Source organism: Phaethon aethereus (assembly GCF_964289735.1).
Source record: "Phaethon aethereus genome assembly, chromosome: 1".
Taxonomy (NCBI): Eukaryota; Metazoa; Chordata; class Aves; order Phaethontiformes; family Phaethontidae; genus Phaethon; species Phaethon aethereus.
The window spans coordinates 17,275,591-17,296,363 of NC_138575.1; the positions used below are offsets into that span (position 1 = coordinate 17,275,591).

The following is a 20,773-nucleotide window of genomic DNA, read 5'->3' on the forward strand; positions in this document are numbered from 1 at the left end:
ACAGAATACTGGGTTCTGACTGTTCACAGTTCAAGAAAGAATTTTAAAAGATGAAAGACTAGAGGCAAAAATAATGAATTATTAAAAGATTAAATAAGATAAGCTACACTGAAAAACTTAAGCTCGAATTATTTCTGTAATGAAAGAATGAATTCAGGATAGTTGTAATCAGCTATAAATATCAACATTAACAACATATATTTCATAATGGAAAACAATTCTGTCTAACAACTGTATAGAAAGATCCAAAAGATGGAAAAGAAAGTGAAATAAAAATGAGGCAAGAAACAAGAATATACTTTTCAGAACGGGGATGATTAATTATTGGAATAACTTTATTGCAATTGTGGTAAAACACCGCAAATTTTAAAAGAAACAAAACAAAAAAGAGGGCTTATTAGATATTATTCTCAAGTTCACTCATGGCCATAAAGTTGAAGCAAGAATTCATTCAGAGAATCCATGTAGAATGGTGGTTAGCAGAGGATTGGGTTAGACCCTCATAGTTACAATAGTTGCTTTGTATCTTTGATATTGGACTTACCCAGCTTGGTAGGCTTTTTATAACTGATGTTAAAATGAAGATTATGATTTTCCATTAACCTCATAGTTCCTTAGGCTGGATCACTAGATTGCTGGATCACTATAAAAATTCAAATGAGTAAATAAATTTTCAGAATTCCCTTCTACCAGGAGAGCTTGCGTTATGAGGTGATAAAGACTCTCCACTCTCAGGAAATCCAGAAAAAGGACTCTGTTCTTGATTTTCTTTGTTGAACATTTATTTTCCTTTAAAGAGTTAAATTCATTCTGTTACTCTCCTGAATGACATTTCTAAAGTTATGCTTGTTGGCCATACTAAGTTTTTACACAGTTCTTAGTGGGGAAACTAGACCATGTGGAGAACTAATTAATTAGCAGCTATGTTATTAGTTGTAAGTGACTGGATTATAGAAATAACCTATTCTGCTTAAAATGGCTATAGGAAATTGGGAAAACAGATTTAAAAAGATGATGCGTCATTTAGCTGAAAAGTGTAGACTGGTGATTTTTAGAGGCCAGCATTTTAATGTCATCTATAAGACAAATTTTAGTAGTATTTTGTCAATTAAGTAATTAGTTACATTAGTTTAATGTGAAAGATTCATTTGTGTAGTCCTTGGAAAAAAGTTAAGTAGACGAAAAAACTGAAGCCTCAATTAAAAAAAAAAAAGGTAACTTTTCCTTAAATTATTTTAAATTAGCAATGCCACTGAATTCCGTCTCTTGAGTTTTGTAACAATTTCAGTATAACTGATGAGAGATAAAGGCAGCAGTGTAATGGGCATTCTGTTGGGCCTCTTCTGGTCTCAGTGTGATTAAATCATCAGCATATTGCATATTTATCTTCTACTGATAAACTTCTGTCATGCATTTTAAATCAAATGAAAGATTTCCCAAGTGTAACATGGTTAGAGTGTAAAGTGAAATATTGTTTACTGAAAAAAAATGCAGATTTGATGGGACAGAAAGAACTGTGGAATCATGGAATCATAGAACAGTTTGAGTTGGAACGGATCTTTAAAGGTCACCTAGTCCAGCACCCCTGCAATGAGCAGGGACATCTTCCACTAGATCAGGTTGCTCAGAGTCCCACCCAACCTGACCTTGAATGTTGAGGGTTGGGGCATCTACCACCTCTCTGGGCAACATGGTCCAGGGTTTCACCAGCCTCGTTGTGAAACATTTCTGCCTTTTATCTAGTCTAAATCTGCTCTCTTTTAGTTTAAAACCATTATCCCTTGTCGTATTGCAACAGACCCTGCTAAAAAGTCTGTCCCCATCATTCTTATCAGCCCATACTTAGAAATTTATGATATTTTACTGTTTTAAAAAATGAAAACTGACATTTATCTGCCATTCTATGATTCTTTTTTTCCTTTTGAAGTGATGTTTCCTTCAAATTCATACATAGTTTTATTTCTAATGGACATATAAAACTTAAAACCCGAGATATGAAATATGACATCATGGAATAATTTAGGTGAAAGGAACCTTTGTGTTCCTTAGTCTCCTGCTCATCTGCTATGTCTGGTTCATCCTCCTGATCAATGCAAAGCCATCTTAAAAGTTAGGCCAAGTTGCTCAGGGCCTTTACCAGCTAAGGTTTGAAATTCTCTAATGGCAGTGACTACACAACTCTCTGGGCGACCCATTCCAGTGCTTAATCACTTTTTCTGGAAGATTGTTTCCCTATATCCCTTCGTAATTTCCTTTGTCACAACTTTTGACTATCACATCTTGTCCTTTTATTGTGCTCTCTGTCAATGATCTGGCTCTGTCTTCTATAATGCCATTTAGGGAATGGAGGATGGTAGCAGAAATAGATCTTCCCGAAACCTTATCTTCTCCAAGCTGAACAAACTGAGCTCCATTGGCTTTTCCTCAAGTTGTATGCTCCAGCCTTTTTCTTTTTAGGGTGCATTTAACTGAACTGCCTCCAGTCTGTTGATTCAGTTGTGTTTAGAGCCCCAAACTACACCCAGTTTTCCAGGAGAGGCCCCACGTCCACTGAATAGAGGAGGAAGAATGCTGCCTTTGGTCTGTAGGCTGTGCCAACCCTAATACAACTCAGTGTGTTGTGAAACCCTCATGGCTGCACCTGGACCTTTTCTGCACAGTTCACACCCCACCACTCAGTCCCCAGTACCAGTACAGGACTTCGAATTTGTCTTTGTTGAACTTCATGAGAGAGTCCACAAGGCTGTACACATAAGCTGTTTTTTTTGTCTGAGGTGAGTGTCTGTGTACCCTTCCACTCAAAATCATTTTAGGGTGTGTAGAAACAAAGGGAAACAGTGCTTTCCTTTGCCTAGCCATGTGTCTGTACCTTGCTTTTTCATGCACTTGTAGAAGTTGTCACGCCCCCAGTCACTTAGTACCTTCATCTGAGTGATAGGGAGAGGTGAATTGAGTGTGCAAGCCCAACATCCTGTGCTGCATTAGGGGCAGCATTGCCAACAGGTCAAGGGAGGTGATCCTTGCCCTGAGCAGCAGTGAGACTGCAGCTGGAGTGCTGTGTCCAGTGTGGAGCTCGCCTGTATCAGAAAGATATGGACATGGGAGAGTGGGTCCAGCAAAGGGCCAACTAAGATATTAAAGGGACTGGAGCATCTCTCATATGAGGAGAGGCTTAGAGAGTTGCGATTGTTCAGCCTGGAGCAGAGAAGGCTTACATTTTATCCATGTTTATAAATACCTGATGTGAGGCAGTAAAGAAGGCAGAGACGGACTATTCTCAGCTGTATTCAGTGGAAGGACTAGAGTCAATGGGTACAAAATGAAGTATAGAAAATTCTATTTAAGCATAAGAAGAAAACCTTTTTTACTGTGAAGGTGATCTTATACTGGAACAGGTTGCCCAGAGAGGTTGCGGAGTCTTTGTCCTTGGACATACTCAAAACCTGACTGGACAACCTACTCTAGCTGATCTGCTTTGAACAGGAAGGTAGAACTGGACAGTCTCCCAAGGTCCCTTCCAACCTCAAGCATTCTGTGATCCTCATCTGTTTTCCTTTGCCATTAATTTTTCTTTTCTTCTGAATAGCTTTTCCAAAGTCAAGTGTATCCTTTTGTTGTGCAAACTGCTTTTACTATTTCAAGAAAGATCATACTGTCAGAAAATGACCTGCTTATGAAGGTGTCAAGCCAGAGGTTTGTCGGGGGAGGTATTAGTGCCCCTAAATGGACTCCTTTGACAGGTTATCCTCTGAGCTCATTTAGTTATTGTGTTTGTGCCTTTCAATTGAGATGATGACTTTGGCAACAGAAAGCAAACTTTCTTAGGCTACAGCTCCCTGTGTTCTTTGTTTCTTTGTGTCTTCCATGTGTGTAGAAGTGTAGGTCCCACATTACTGAAGATCCTCTCACTCTCCTTCAAGCTTGTCCTAATCTGAGGATTTAAAGAACATCAGAGCCCATTGCTTCTAGAGTAGGTCAGTGTTTATGAGATTTCAGTACAAAGGGTACATCTCCTCTTCATGCAGCTGATTCCAGCCTTTGAGGGAATTTGAGAGTTTGCTGTAAGAGTGCTAATGGAAGAAATAGGGTGCTTGAGGGGAAAAAATACACAGCTGAGAGATACTCCTGTTCAGAACTGTGAAATGCATGGTCTTTATGACCCCATTGTTTTAATTTCTCATTCCTGGTCTGATGAACTGCTGTTTACTGGCTTGTGTCAGAGAGTGGCTTCTCATTTTCAGTGAATACCTTCAAACAGTACTAAATGCTTAGATATTGCTGTATATTTCATTTTATCAGCCATTCCAGCTTTCAGGTTTTCCTGGCTCCAATATTGTTGAATGTTATAAAGCATGCAGCTGACAGGGGAAGATTTTGTGTGTAAACACTGAGATTTATTTGACCTAGAAACTGATTGGAGACTTTGAATGTACATAAAATTTGGATGCTGCTATTCAGATGGAAAAGAAAGGCCCCTTAGCCTAGGCAAGTATTCCAGCCATTCTTACTCCCATATAAATGCCAACTTTCTGCCACCGCTATCATCTCTCATTGATTAATACTTGGCTGTAGTGGTCACCAGTGTTTGTTCAAGAGTGTTTTTTACAGCACTCTGCCTGTCAACTTTATCCTAATGTTTCAAAGAATACCTTGGATCATTTCTCAAGAGATTGACTTTTTTAATCTAAAACAAACAGTAAGGATCAAACTATTTGTTCGTGTTCTGATCTGTTTCCAGGATCATGTGCATCCTGTGCTAGTCCACTCCAGAGACTTGGCGATTTGATTTTGAATATCCAGTATCTTCATCACTATGGAGAGCTTCTGGAGGTTTCTCCTGCCCACACCTGTATAATGCTTACCCCCTTCATAGCTATTGCTTTGGCTTAGGAGAGCTGAAGTAATACAGTGATTGCTAATGAGTAAACTCGCTTTCTAAACAATTTGTGCCTTAGGTCATATTCAGAAGCCTTCTTGCAGGAGATATCAGGGCTCCAATGGGATCAGGGAATTGTTCCACTTAGGTTTTAAGAAATTATGTAAAGTCTTGGCAAAGGACTATGCTAATTGACACTATAGGTTAAATATTCTTTGCCTTTTTATTTGGAGATCATTGGGAAGATAGTTTTGCTTCTCTGTCTTTTATAGGAAGTGCTGGAATATGGAGATCTCTGACTAAGACTGTCCCAATTGAACATCTCACAGCATAGCGAAAGTGAAGGTACTGAACAGGATTCAAGCACACTCTGTAAAGATGCAAATCATCACTGTCACTTCTGAGAATTGTTCCTTTTCCTGAGACTTTATAGAGCTGTGTCTTGAAGATGTGTTAACTTTTGTTGAACATTTTATTGTACCTGAGACCTTTGAGTGGGTAGTTGCTTTTTGCAAAGGAGTCGTCCTTTTCTATAGATACAGGCCCACTCCTCAAGGTGACCTGTGTGAATGAATGGTGCTTGGAGTCAGTTCCCTGCAGTTTGAATGCATGCATGCACAGTCATTCAAAGGAGAAAAAAAGAGTTGCGACAGTAATGGAGTTTAAAGCACACAAATAATGTGGCTGGAGTTCTTTTCCATTTTATTTTAATAAGAATCAAGCAATAAAAGGAAATTGGTTAGTTTTGAGAGGAAGAGACAGTGGAGCATGTTCTGTGCTTTCATACCACATATATGTTGAGTATGCAGGGGCTGGGATAGGGAGGCTGCTGTTGGAGGCCAGGGGGCTCTGTGCAGGTTACAGGCTCAACATCTGGAATGTGAAAACATTTTTAGGAAATACACCTCAAAAACCTTCAGTTACACAAAGGTTTATTCTTTCTTTATCCATGTTTATTCGTTTAGTTAAGTCCTGTCAATGAAGAGGTTGGCAGTCTTTGATTGATTTAAAAGTCTCTAGTCCCAAATTGCAGTTTTGAGGACTCCTTAATGATGATCTTTCAGCAGACTGTCAAAAAGCTTTTCAGTATTCATATTCAAATATGTCTTGATGTGTTCAATGTGTAGGACAAAATGAAATACTCATTTCAATAATAACTCATTCTTTTTTGTTTTGTTTTCTGAGTATCTTGAAAGAACAGCTAAAACAAGAACAAAATTACCACACTGATATTTTTTGATCAGTCATTTATATCTGTGATGTATATGAACTGAAGTCAATCAAAAAAATTTTTTTTAAATTAAAACACTTCAGCTTGGCAAGAGCTGAGGCTCTTCCTGTAAACACCAAGAAAGAAAAGGCATGTTGCAGAAAGCTCAGAGAGGAGAGATGAAGAGAGAGCTGAACTGAGGTGAAATAGGAGCTGGATAATGCAAAGATGGTACACTTCTAATGGAAGGACTGTGTTCCTTATATTTAAAGCTATCTGAAATAAGCAAGCTTTTGCTTGCTGGTGTCATTTTTATTTAGGAAACAGTGGATTTTTATGTTAATGAATTTCTTCCCCAAATTTTTGTGGATTCTGATCAGCTTTGGGAGCTGATGTTTATAAAGTTTAGGTCATACGATACAGGGTGTTCACCACTCTCTATATTGAAATATGAGGTCTTCTGCAAGTCTATCTTCATCCATATATAACTGATCTATTAATGTGAACAGAGTTATTTTCTTTCATGGCATCTGTTTAAGGGAATTTTTTACAGGCTTTCTCATAACTCTCATATTGCTGGTATTGTCAGTCTACTTAATTATACTTCATTATAGCATGTGGCTTAAATTTATACTTTTCTTTTACAGTTTGGAAGAACAGAAGTAATTGATAATACTTTAAATCCAGATTTTGTAAGAAAATTTATAATGGACTACTTCTTTGAAGAAAGAGAAAATCTACGATTTGATTTGTAAGTTAACAATCTTTGACTATAATATTGCAGCACTGTAAACATATTAAGTTTTGTCCAGCATAAAATTAACTTGAAAAGAGATAGTATCTATTGACATGGAATACGTTAATAATCATGATTGATTTAGCATTGCTTCCTCAGAAATAAATGTGTAACATAGTAATGACTGAGTTTTAAGAAATTGGCAGGTGTTAACTAGTCAAAGTACAACCATACTCACAATCATTACTTTTAGAAAATAGTTAGAAAGCTAAGGATGTCAAAATGTTGCAATATTTTTGCAGCGTAGCCAATAAAACAGGTGTGGGCATACTGTCCAGAAATAAAATATTGTACAGGGAGTACAGAGACAAAATTCTCTTTCATAAAATAAATGCCAGTATGCATCTAAGTATACTAATTTTTAAGATTTTAGAATGAAGGTGGTTGTTCTAGAAGTAGATGGCTTTTGACATTATTCCAGATGTAGTCATTTCATTCCAGTGGTGGAATTGGTTTGATTTTCACTTTATTCTTTGGAAAATAGAATTGAGAGTCCAGTCACCAGGTCACCTTACATGTTATTTGTTACATTTCACCCCATTCTTATTATTTCAGTCTTTGTGATAATCAAGCTTATCTTGTTTTTTTTTAATTCTCATCCTCTTTTTTTGTTAGCAATTCTTCCTAAACTTGCCCTATGATGAGAGAGCACTTGAATAACCCTCGCAGATAATTAAGGGAAAGCCATTCACTCAGTTTTGCAGTATAGTTTTGCGTAGTGGCCACAGTTTTTCTTTACATGTCCTTTTCAGTTGAAGAACCATTTTCCTTTTACTTTTCATTTCCTTTACAAGATGTACTTTTAGCTTGAGTTTTGTCAATTCTTCTTTGTGTTCCTAAGACTTCTGCCTTGTATATTTCTTTTAGTTTATTTGTTCTTGAGAAAGATTTAGGAGCATAATTTGTTAAGTTACTTACCGAAGAAATATCAAGAAAGATAACAGTGTGGTCTGCTATATACTTCTATATAGAAGTACATTCCTATACTTCTAATACTAAAGATTGAGGTCTCCTGATATGCTTTGTGGAATTGTGACAAATCCTACTCAGGTGTTGATTATAAGTTGTAGTATTGTCACTTCCCAATGTGAAGGAAAGTTACATTGCATTCATATAGAAACTGCATTTATTTCATTTCTGTCTTGTAAACAGCAAAACAGATGATGAAAGGCTTCGTAATTTGCTTAAAGTCTCCTAGAAAATTCATGGTAAAGCCATTTTTAAATAATCTAGGTTTTAGTCTCAATGTGCCATTTACTTATCAAAGTAGTTGCTTCAAAGCGACTGACAGTCTCTTGATCCCCCCCCACCCCCGGAGTTTCAGGAATGCAAATCAATCTGTACATTAAGCAGGGCATAAAATAAATAGGGCAGTGATCACATTAGTGATGATTTTTCCCATAGCAGTGGAGGAAAAACTGTGATGCCTGATAGATATATGTTAGCAATGTTAATAAAGTTACATGTAGTTCTACTGATTTTAAGTTGCCAGCAGGGTGTACTGGCAGCATTTCCTATATTGCGGAAACAAAAAAAACCCCACGTCTAATTTTTCTTTAGCTGTAAATGTCTTTTTATAGCACATCAGAATGCTTCCTAAGTTAACAAGATGTGTTGGAGGAATTAATGAGGAAAAAAGTTCCATTGTCTTCAATACACACATAGCAGCTAGCTGTTTCCTTCTAGACTTGAACTATTTCAAGGAGTGAAAGGAAATACGCTATGCCAAGATAGTTTACAGGGTGCTTCTAGATGGCTAAGTACAAATTCTTTAATCTTCACCATGGAAGCCTGATGCAGACTTTATTTTTTATTTGAGAAGTTGGATTTAATGTCATTAAATCTGCTGAGTGTAACTGTTGCCTGTTATTTAAAGTAATTTTAAGTAAGAGCTAATCACTTTGTGAAATAAAGGATTCTCCTCCAAGTGTAGGTGAAGCATTGCTGAAATAAAGACACAGGTGGGGCTGTGTAGGAATCTTGATTTGGTTGCCTCTTGCTTCTCATAGGATGCATGTATATTACGGGGAGGAGGCAGTGCAGTAGAAGAGAAGAGCAAAAGAAATGAACCAAGAAAGAGAAAGCTAGGCTCAGCCTAGGCAAAGAAAGGAAAGTCTGTAAAGAACTTCCAGATAAGTGCTATCCGAAAAGGACTGGGACCTGGAAGGAAAAATACAGTCTCTTGTTTGATTTTTCATATACTTGGAGGAATAGACTCCTGTTTGTTTATTAATGAAAAGCTATAAATATCAAACATACTCTGTACTTATCAGAAAGACCTGACTGCTTTCTGCTGCTGTTCTGGATTACCTGGACACAAGTCTAATCTGAACTCAAAGCTCAGTAACTGTTTTTAATGTTTGCCTGCAAATGACCATACAGCCGTAGCCTGTGAGCCCTATAACAATGATAGATGAGAAATGAAACATTTTAGAACTCCAAGTTAAAAATGTGAATCTCATATAGCTACTCATGGATTAAAACTCTGATTTAGATCAGCATTTTTGGAAAGCTTCCTTTTTTAAATTCCTCAGCAAAATACTACTGTTGGCCAAAGTGTTATTTTTCAAAGAAAGAAACTCCTCATATGATTCGTATTCTTTGCAACAAAAAGAAAGCGGTCAGTAGATCTTTGATTTTTGGTGTTCTGATAAATGAGCATGAGTCCACTCCTAAACTGTACAGGCACCAATGTCTCAGGCCCCTTTCTGTTCATATTTGATGTTTTGTTACTGGTTTTAACAGTGAAGTAGTTCTTTGTTTTAATTGTATAGCTAGCCCTCAGGTCAAACTACCAGTTGTGTTTTTCTGTTCAATTTCACTAGGCAGTTTGCAATTACTTTTTTAAAAAAAAACAAACAAACCAACAACTCATGTTAGTGAATCTTATTGTCATTCCTTTGTTTACAAATATGTTTCTAAAACTTTGACTATGCTGCACCACATCCCACTACATTATGGTATTCCTGTCCTCCTGACTTGTGGTCTGCTCTGTAACGCATCCCAAGAACCAGCTGTGGCAGCACAACCGAAGGGATAGCATAGCGTGCGGTGGGAGCGGAAACGCAGGGGAGGCTGAGATGGACACAGAGGATACTTTTTCAATGTAGCTACTGGCATTGAATCTGAACGTAGGATTTGATAAAAATATTAGTGTGGATTATCTAATAAAGATGGAAGACTATGAAAGTATAAAGATAAGTAATCAGCCAAGAATTTCTTCTATTAATTTTTTTTAATCTATCTTGAATTCATGGAATAATTTTTTTGAAATCTGACTTGAGAACGGCAGGGAAATAATGGCATTTTCTAGCTGAAGGAAGAACAAGGTTATGATAAGCTGAAAAGAAAAACTCTTGCTAAAAGCAATTTAGTTTATTGTCAGTTATTTTTATTTAATCAGTCAAATGACTGAAAAATTACCTAAGAAAATAATTCACAAGTTAGTTTGTTTTCTAAGATTAATTTTTAATTTTTGTTCTGGTTTTTGGTGGCTTTCATTGTTCAAGCAGGAATATCAGAATAATTTCTCTTAGTAGCCTGCACTTTGAAAATTATTTCATTAGAAATAGCTAGTGAGCCATAATCCTATAATCTGTGATGATTCAGTTTTGCCTTTCTCACTGGTAAGGCTTCCATTCACTTATGTGTTTGTGTAAATTTCAATCACTGAAATAGGTGAAAGAATTGTTTGATTTTTCTTTCTTTACATTGTCCTCAGATCTGTCATCTGGCAACTCTGATATAACTTTCCTTTTTTTTTTTTTTTTAAGCTACGATGTTGACTCAAAGAGTCCTAACCTATCAAAACATGTAAGTTTTTCCTTGCTGTCATACTTTCTTGTGCTGAAATGCTTACACTTTCCTAAATATGTTTTATTTTCTTTTGACTGTAAGTAATACCAGATGCACAGAGACAAATACAGCAATTGTACTCTGGTTAACAACATATATAATGCTCGTGAATATACTTTTAATGGGACGTTCCTCCTGTAACAGGCATATTTAAGCACACGTATATATTTTCAGAGATGTGAGATGCTGCATTTTGTTGATATTTCTCTGGGTCCTAAAAATTATAAACATGTTTTGATTGTGTCCTGATTAATATTAGTAGAAATCTTTAATGCTCATGTCATCTTGAAGTGCAAGGGATTAAATAGTAACTTTAAGATTTAGGGATGTGGGAGTAGAATTCAGAGGCATCTGAGCAAATTTTTTTTTTAATAAATACAGGAAGACTTTGGTAAGAGAACCTTTAAGAATCTGGAGCAAAAGAGATGAGAATAATGGAAGGAAAGTTCTATGTGTTCTTAACAGTGGAAAGATAACACTTCTAGCCATTGATCTCCAGTTGGATCCTCCCTGTAAAGATTTAAAGCCCCTGGTAAACTGTTTTCCATCTCTGTCATCCTGGAAGGGTGATCTGAATAACAGCAATGCTAGCTAGGATGATGCAGAAAATAGAAATCTGCCCTATACTGCCTTCAACAAAGATAAAGCCTCAGCCTGGGCTTCTGCCCAAAATTGTTTGCACTTCTGCAGTAACTAGTTTATCTGAATTCTTTTCTTTTTTCCCTGAAACATGCTTCTTTGTACAAAAATCTCATAATTAAGTTTTAATAAAAAGATAAGACACAAGATAACTTAGTCACTATGTAAGTACAAAGAAAGATATATGCAAATATATACCCTAGATTTCATTGTTTGATTACTGGAACAGGAATGGAACGCTTGAGTATCTTGCTGAGCCCATGGGAAAAAAGGACAAAACAATGAGAAAACAAACGAATGTTCATCTGAAGACTGTTCAAGGAGATCTTGAGTTGCATATGTGCCTGTAACATTTTAATTAGTACTGGCTAAGCATACTCAGATGTATTAGGTCCTGTTTTCTAAACAGTGCCAATTTCCTGGGATCTTGAATTGTGGAGGGAAACTTTATTCTTTAGACATTAACATTAATATCAGAGAAATCTTGTTTCCCTCCATTGTCTTTAAGAGGAAATCTATGCAAGTTGGTAGAGACTTGGTATCCATGCTGAAGACATCCAAACTATGCCATGCTGAAGACATCCAAACTATGCCGTAAATATTATGTACACGAAGAAGACGTCTCTCAGAACCCTGTGAAAGATGGTAGCTAGAAATGTGTTTCTTCACCACAGCAATTCATTTCCATCATTTCCCAAGTGCTCAAGGTTGGTTTGGATTGTTCTTTTTGCTGCCAGCTTCCTGCATCTCTTTCCCATAGCTCTTAAGAATTTGAGCAGTGAGTAGGTGGGAAGTGAACAGAGCTTTGCTCGTATCCATGCACTGGGAGCTTGGTGTTTCTGCAAAATGTCAGGCCAGTAGTATTTGCATAGCTAGGCTGCTCATGTGTTTTAGTCACCTCATGTGGAATAAGGTCTTCCCTGTTCCTGAAAAGAGCTGTTGACCCATTCCTTTGGAAATACTGGGCAGTGTCATTTAATAGTTGAACAGTTTGGGGGATGAAAAAAGAGTCAACCTGAAGAATTTCAATTTCAGTGACTCAGTTTTGGCAAAATGAGAAGCAAGTGAAGCAGGTTTTATAATGGATGTACAAAGTAACCAGACTAGACAGTGCTGCCATTGTAGCTGTCTGTAATAATGTTTATAGAATAGAATAATAGAATCATTTAGGTTGGAAAAGACCTATAAGATCATCAAGTCCAACCATAAACATAACACTGCCAAGTCCACCACTGAACTATGTCCTTAAGTGCCACGTCTACATGTCTTTTAAATACCTCCAGAGGTGGTGACTCGACCACTTCCCTGCGCAGCCTATTCCAGTGCTTGTTAACCTTTTCAGTGAAGAAATTTTTCCTAATATCCAGTCTAAACCTCCCCTGGCACAACTTGAGGCTGTTTCATCTTCTGCTATTGCTAGTTACTTGGGAGAAGAGACTGACACTCACCTCACTACAACCTCCTTTCCGGTAGTTGTAGAGAGCGATAAGGTCTCCCCTCAGCCTCCTTTTCTCCAGGCTAAACAACCCCAGTTCCCTCAGCTGCTCCTCATAAGACTTCTGATGTAGACCCTTCTAGACCTTATAAAACTAACTACCTGAAATTAGAATTTTATGTTCATGGTAACTTTGTAATTTAGGAAAAGACCAACAGTGTAATGAATGGTTGTCATTAATAACAGACCGTGGAACTAATAGGAATTATGGAAACGCCACCAAAAAAAAAAAAAAAAAAGAAAATTTTGGAATGCATTGTTTCAGTGTAGAAAATTGTGTTATTTTAGAATATATTATACCTGATGTTTACAAAAATGAATGAGGATCCGAGTATTTTCAGATGAATTTTAGCCATTTTAAAAGACTTAATCTTTATGGAAGCAGTGTCACAGTGTCAGATCAGTTAAAGGACATAGTTCAAAAATTTATTTTTTTCAGGGTTATTTTCCTCTTCAGTGTGATTAGTTCTCAGATCCAATTCACTATGTGGACCCATAACTAACACAGCTCAGAGACAGGAATGAGTAGCCTGGGCTGAGAAAAGAGTCAGAACTACTTGTGCAGATATTCACTACTATACACAGTGTCATAAAGTCATGGTTCGCTGTATAGGAATTACAGTGTCTTGATTCTCTGTTTGCGAACAAGTCGCATAAACTACGGTTACCAGTACTGCCAGGGATGCTGGGAAGAAGAGCGCTAGCAAGCTCCTTTTACTTGCAAGATAAGGAGTTGGACTGCAGCAGAAAATTTTTTTCAATATACATACAACAATTTGAAAATCCATTCATATTTTTATACTACTTATGTTACAAGGAGATATAGTTAAATTATAAACCACAAAAATAAATTCTCTCATTAAAGCAACGCTTATTGTTTTGGGTTGACCCTGGCTGGACACCAGGTGCCCACCAAAGCTGCTCTGTCACTCCCTTCCTCAGCTGGGCAGGGGAGAGAAAATACAACAGAAGGCTCCTGGGTCGAGATAAGGACAGGGAGAGATCAGTCACCAATTACTGTCACGGGCAAAACAGACTTGACTTGGGGAAGAAAATAATTTAATTTGTTGTCAATCAAAGCAGAGTAGGGTAATGAGAACTAAAACCAAATCTGAACACACCTTCCCCCCACCCCTCCCTTTTTCCCAGGCTCAACTTCACTCCCCATTTCTCTCCCTCCTCCCCCTGAGCGGCGCAGGGGGATGGGGAATGGGGGTTGTGGTCAGTTCATCACACGCTGTCTCTGCCGCTCCTTCCTCCTCGGGGAGGACTCCTCACACTCTGCCCTGCTCCAGCGTGGGGTCCCTCCCATGGGAGACAGTCTTCCATGAACTTCTCCAGTGTGAGTCCTTCCCACAGGCTGCAGTTCCTCACGAGCTGCTCCAGCCTGGGTCCCCCCACGGGTGCCGTCCTTCAGGAGCAGGCTGCTCCAGCCTGGGTCCCTGCGGGGTCACAAGTCCTGCCAGCAAACCTGCTCCAGCCGGGGCTCCTCTCTCTCCCCACGGGGCCACAGGCCCTGCCAGGAGCCGGCTCCAGCGTGGGCCTCCCACGGGGTCACGGCCTCCTTTGGGCAACCCTCTGCTCCGGTGTGGGGCCCTCCCCGGGTGCGGGTGGAGATCTGCTCCCCTGTGGAGCTCCATGGCTGCAGGGGCACAGTTGGCCTCACCACGGGCTTCCCTGCCGGGGCATCTCTGTTTTGGCTCAAGGAGCCCCTCCTGCTCTGACCTGGGTGTCTGCAGAGCTGCTCCTCTCATGTTCTCACTCCTCTCTCCGGCTGCAATTGCTGTGACCTTTCCCCCTTCTTAACTCCGTTCCCCAGAGATGCTGCCACTATCACTGATGGGCTCGGCCTTGGCCAGCGGTGGGTCCATCTTGTAGCCGGCTGGCACTGGCTCTGTCGGACACAGGGGAAGCTGCTGGCAGCTTCTCACAGAAGCCACCCCTGCAGCCCCCTTGCTACCAAAGCCTTGCCATGCAAACCCCATACACTTGTGTATAATTGTCAATCCAGGATGCTCATACAGATCCTGCATACGCTTGAATTTCTGCGAACATACTAACTACCAAGAAATTTGTAGAATCAGTGTAGAATCTCTTCATAAAAGAGAAATTTGTTAAAATGCTCCAGTTAAAGAAGGTAAAGAAACAGTCATGTTTCTAATGCTTTAGAATTTTTTCTCAGTTTAGTTTTTGTTGATGAAAAAGGCAATATAAAAACAGTAAGTGGAGTGCGTTAGAATTGCTTCTGTAAATGTAATCCAGTGTTCTGTAAAGTACGTAATAGTAAGTCTATTTTATGATTTGTTATTGCATAATTATTATTAAGATGCAACGTTCAGCAGAATGTGTTCTACAGTAGTGAACAGATAAATGGGAAACCAAATTTGTTTCAATGTGAAATACGAATTTTGAGTTTTTATGTTACTGCTTTTCAGGATTTTTTGGGACAAATGTTTTGTACACTGGGAGAAATCGTTGGATCACAGGGGAGCAGACTGGAAAAATCAATTGTGTAAGTATGTCGTTCTTGAATGTTGGATGAATACATACTGCTTCCTATGGTGAGAGTTGTGGCGTTCTTTTGCTGTGAGGTATCTTGATACACAGAATTGACAGACATGGCTTCTAAGAGAGAATAAATTGTTAGGTACAATAGAAGTCTTTCTTTATAGACTATGATAATTTAAGTTTCAATTTGGACAATTAGCAAAGGAATTGACTCATCCAGGATTTCTGTCAGCTTCATTATATCTTGCATTAGAAATAGTTTGAGTATACTAATCTTAAACATGTTTTTCTTTCTACTTTGCAAATTAACACGTCATAAATCTTTATTGCTTCTTGTTCAAGCATCAAGGAAGAAAACCCTCACTGTTTCAAATCCAAATATTCCTACTTGTATTTCTGTTATTCCCTATAATACAACTCTCAAGCGATGAGGCAATCTGGAGTATCAAATATTTTCTATTTATCCTACTAAATTTATAAAAAAAATTCTTATGATCAATGGATTTTTCTCTCACTGAGAAGGTTTTGATGTTTGCAAACCATTGTTCATAGAGATGTACAGATATTTAAAACACAAATTAATTTGAACAGTCTTCATTTTCTATTCCTAAATAATGGTTGAGTAATTGAAAATATTTTACAATTTTTGTCTAAATATATGCTACAAATTCTCATATGACATTAAAAGCAAACATTTAAAGGTAGAGCTAGAGCTAGGCATTTCATATGATGGTAATATCTTTTTATTTTGAATTTTTGTGGGGTTTTTTTTGTTTTTTTCTTTTAGTAGTAATTGCACTGCAGTGAAGGATCATGAATTTGGTTATTCTGTCTGATGGAGCGTTCTTCTTGTCCCATTTTACTGGGTTCATTATGAGTAATATACCAGGAATTACTTCATTTACTTTTCTTCATCACTGATTTCCGTGTAAGGGCAGATTAAGTTTTTCAGGCTTAACAAGCCTTATATTATTTTGGGCTAAACTTTGATGAAAACATCACATGGGGCACATATTCTGACTTTGTATTCAAATGACAAGAACCAGGATCTGAATGAACTACAACAATTTGCAAAATTCAGAATGTACTTAGATATTATTTTAGTACAACTGCAAATACAAAAAAAGTCCCTACAAAGTTATATGAATGATGTATTATTAATCTGGTGTAAAATTCTTAAGAAATATGTTCCTAGCCATAAATTTTCTTCTCTGTATATATTTGATGTAATCAACTGTTTCTGTTACTCAGGTGACCCTTTTATATCCATCTGTGGTGGTTTATATGGCTTATACACTGGTTATCTTTTTATGTATCCTGTACCTGTCAACTTCAAACTTAAACATTAGTTTAAGTAGTAGCTTGGAAGTCCTGTGAAGAATCTCAGAAGTCAGTATTTTAATATCAGTGTTCAAAATATACCAATGGTAAACTTTTCCCCTAGATTTTATTAGAGACTATTAGACTTTTTTCTTGTATATGTAAAGAGCTTAATGTCATTGATTAAATAAATTTCTAAAAAAGGCATTTCTTTAGTTTGTATCAAGGAGCATGGTGATGTTCTGTGAAGGTGGCCCTAAACTTTTCATCGTGGTGAAAACAGTGGTCAGCTTCAAGGACACCCTCATATGATAGCTATAATTTTCTCTTTGAAGAACTTTGAAGTGTTGAGCTGTCAAGCTAAAAACTCTCCTCAATACTGAATGCAGTTAAATTCTTAACATTTTTACAATTCCAACACAAGCATAAACTTGGAAAAGCATCTAAAGTTTCCAATAAGAAATGCATGCCAAAAATAATTTCAGCTTGTCTCTAGAACTTCTTCTGGACGAAATAACAGTTCAGAACAGACCATTTAAATTCATAAACCAAAAGAAAATTTTCATAGTTTTCCTTTAATTTCATCTAAGGGTTCTTATGAAATCATAAAAACTTTAAAGTAAAAGAAATGTTTCCATTACAAAAACTATGGTAAACTTCCTTTAATTATATTTTAAGTTTAGAAAATATTTTAATGGGATTTAATCTACTTGAATTCTTGAGATTTATGCATACAAATCCTTTTGAATCATAAATGTCAGGGGTTGGCTGGCACTGCTTTGTGGGGAGGCATTCCTGTAATTATGCCCTTCCAGTCCAGTAGCCTTGACTAAATTCTGTCTGTGTCTTCCTTCCAATAATTTGTTTTTTATACAAAGGAAAATTTCAACTGGACTCATTTATCATACAGTTCATGCTGAAAAATTGAGTAACATGAAAAAACTTGAAAAGTCCTTGTAAAAAACTTTTTAACTTAGTGTTTTATCAAAAAAATCCTTTGATTTAGTTTCCCTCATTTACAGCCAACTGCCAATGATTCAAACTGATTTGTAACAAATGTAAGCTGGTAGTTCTCTTACTGAATTCCATGAGTGCTGTGATCATTACTGCTGCAACATCCTTTAACAATATGATTCATATTATCTTTAATATTCAGAATCGAGGTCAGTAATAAATGCATTTTAGATGAATTTTGAGGGCTTCCAAATATAGTTGAGTCACCTGATCACTGTATTTACAGACTCAGTCTTTATGACAAGTCCCTAGTAATCGTCCCTGCTCCCCCCTTTGCTGCAACCTCTCCTGCCCTTCTCACCATCCCTCCTCAAGGACTACACCAATACTTGTTACACTATTTATTTTTAAATCCAGTAACCCAGTTGGAGAAACAGCCCCTCCCAGCTCCTACCAAGGGCTGTCCCAGGAGAGTCAGCACCATGGGATGGGGATACATACTCTCTACTTGTTCTGGACATGTTTTTAGCTCTTGATGGTCAGGTTGGTTGCATAGTTTGACTGTCTACTTGAGCACACAAACAGTATCCTGTCAATGTGGACAAGACGTTGGTCCTATTTTGTTTACTTCTGCTAAAATAGAAGTTCACTAACTTTTCACTATCTAGGCCTAACTTATGCTAACTGCCACAGTGAATTGCACTGTTGCAACTCCACTGACTGTTTTCACTAGTTGTCAGTTGACTCTGCTGGAAGCCTGTGGTGACTTGGTCAGAGAAAGGTGCTGACTTTGAGGACGCCCATATTTAGTAAGACAAATCTGGATGACTTCTTGACTGTCTTTGTAGTTCTGACTTCAAAGTGGTAAATTTTTCAGCACACTACACTTTTTTTATGAGAAGATTCCTGAAATTTATTTTAAACATGTAGATTAAAAACATGTAGATTAAAAATCAGCCATTCAGCAGTTTGTCATCACTCAGTATAGGTTAAGTGAAGTCTGAAGTGGGTAACAAGGTTGTCATCGTTTAACCCGGCAGGTATCTAAAGCAACCACACTAAAGCCATTTGCTCACCCCTTCCCCACCCAGCGGGATGGGGAAGAGAATCAGGAAAAAGGGTAGAACTCATGGGTTGAGATAAAGATAGTTTAATAGGACAGGAAAAAAAATAACCATGATGATAAAAGTATATACAAAACAAGTGATGCACAGCACAGTTGCTCAGCACCCACTGACCGATGCCCAGTTAGTTCCTGAGCCACGGCCCCTCCCTGGCCAGCTCCTCCGGTTTATATACCAGGCATGACGTTGAATGGTATGGAATATCCCTTTGGCCAGCCTGCGTCAGCTGTCCTGTCTGTGTCCCCTCCCAGCCTTCTGTGCACCCCCAGCCTGCTTGCTGGCAGCCCAGCATGAGAAGCTGGACAGTCCTTGACTGTTTAGCAACAACCCAAAACATCAGCATGTTATCAACATTATATTCATCCCAAATCCAATACACAGCATTATACCAGCTATCAGGAAGAAAATTAATTCTATCCCAGCTGAAACCAGGACACAGATGAAGTTTAAAGTTGAAATTAGCTATGAGAAAAGAAAAGATATCAGTGAAGATTCTATGGAAGAAAGGTCTTACAATTATTTCACAGTTGTGTGGCCCTGTGTAATACATTTTCTCTTGGGTCAACAAACATTGTTCAGGTCTGGTTTCTGATACTCTCTTCTATAACAGTTACTAAATGGACCCAAATCAGTTGTCCCCCTGAAAGATTTTTAAATATACCTTCCTTTTTGTTATATGTGGCATGGGTAGATACTTGTTAATTGTTAATGAGAAAGTGTTCTTGACTTTTTATCAGCTCTTCCCAGTGTTCAGGTTTTATTTTGTCATTGGTGCTTTTGACAGTGGCTAGACAGCTGTGCCTGATTGATTGTTCACTCTGGAATCTCTAAAGTATGGATACCGTGGTGTCTAGGAGACATTTGTCATCTTATTTTATTCATTAAACCACTGTATTGCATTTCAGGTTTGTTTGCTTATAGACTTGTGTTTAATGTTTCTTAATAGTCAAATAACAATAATTCAATTGACGATATTGCATGTCTTCCATTCCTGAGGATATTTAATGCTTTGAATTTACCGTTCTCTTTACAAAGTCAAATCCACATTCACATAACTTAAACGTTCTTTGTGATCTGTTACTTGAGATCAGACAGCTTTTTCTCTTCACAGTATTTCTGAAGATCGTTAAAATTTTGCCTTTTCTGTTCTCTGCCAATGGATGCACAAAAAAGAGAATGCCCAGTACTGTTTTAGTCCCAATCAGCTACCCTACTGAAGTAGCACTTTTTGTACTTGAGCAGCTGGAATTCCATTCTTTGATTGGCATTTGTCAAGATTTAACCCCAGCCAGCAACTAAGCACCGCACAGCCGCTTGCCCACTCCACCCCAGTGGGGTGGGGAAGAGGATCAGAAGAGCAAATGTGAGAAAACTCGTGGGTTGAGATAAAGACAGTTTAGTATGTAAAGCAAAAGCTGCGCACGCAAGCAAAGCAAAACAAGGAATTCATTCACCACTTCCCGTTGGCAGGCAGGTGTTCAGCCATCTCCAGGAAGGCAGGGCTCCATCACACATAACAGTTGCTTGGGAAGACAAATGCAGTCATTCCAAATGTCGCCCTCTTCCTTCTTCTTCCCCCAGCTTTGTATTCTGAGCATGATGTCATACGGTATGGACTATCCCTTTGGTCAGTTGGGGTCAGCTGTCCCGGCTGTGTCCCCACCACAACTTCTTGTGCACCCCCAGCCTACTTGCTGGTGGGGTGGTGTGAGAAGCAGAAAAGGCCTTGACTCTGTAAGCACTGCTCAGCAATAAGGAAGACATCTCTGTATTATCAACACTGTTTTCAGCACAAATCCAAAACACAGACCTATACTAGCTACTATGAAGAAAATTAACTCTACCCCAGCCAAAACCAGCACAGCATTGAAGTAAGCTCTGACATTCTTTCAAAATGAAAATTAGAAAGACTTGAAGCTTAAACTTCATATCTATCTACTTTGGACATTTACAAAAGCCTCATGAGATTTAGAACTCCATGGCTGCCATGAGCTTG

The 20,773-nt window shown here is 38.0% G+C and overlaps 1 protein-coding gene across 1 annotated transcript in view; it reads left to right on the forward strand.

The window, feature by feature from the left end:
* The window catches only part of CPNE8 (copine 8), a gene marked incomplete at both ends in the record, with an annotated part of 121,852 nt that overhangs the window by 26,122 nt on the left and 74,957 nt on the right, over positions 1–20,773 (forward strand). The window contains 3 exons of the mRNA XM_082001146.1: positions 6,734–6,837; positions 10,656–10,695; positions 15,307–15,383. Of these exons, the coding sequence (XP_081857272.1) occupies positions 6,734–6,837; positions 10,656–10,695; positions 15,307–15,383 (221 nt within the window). The remainder of the gene's footprint in view (positions 1–6,733; positions 6,838–10,655; positions 10,696–15,306; positions 15,384–20,773) is intronic.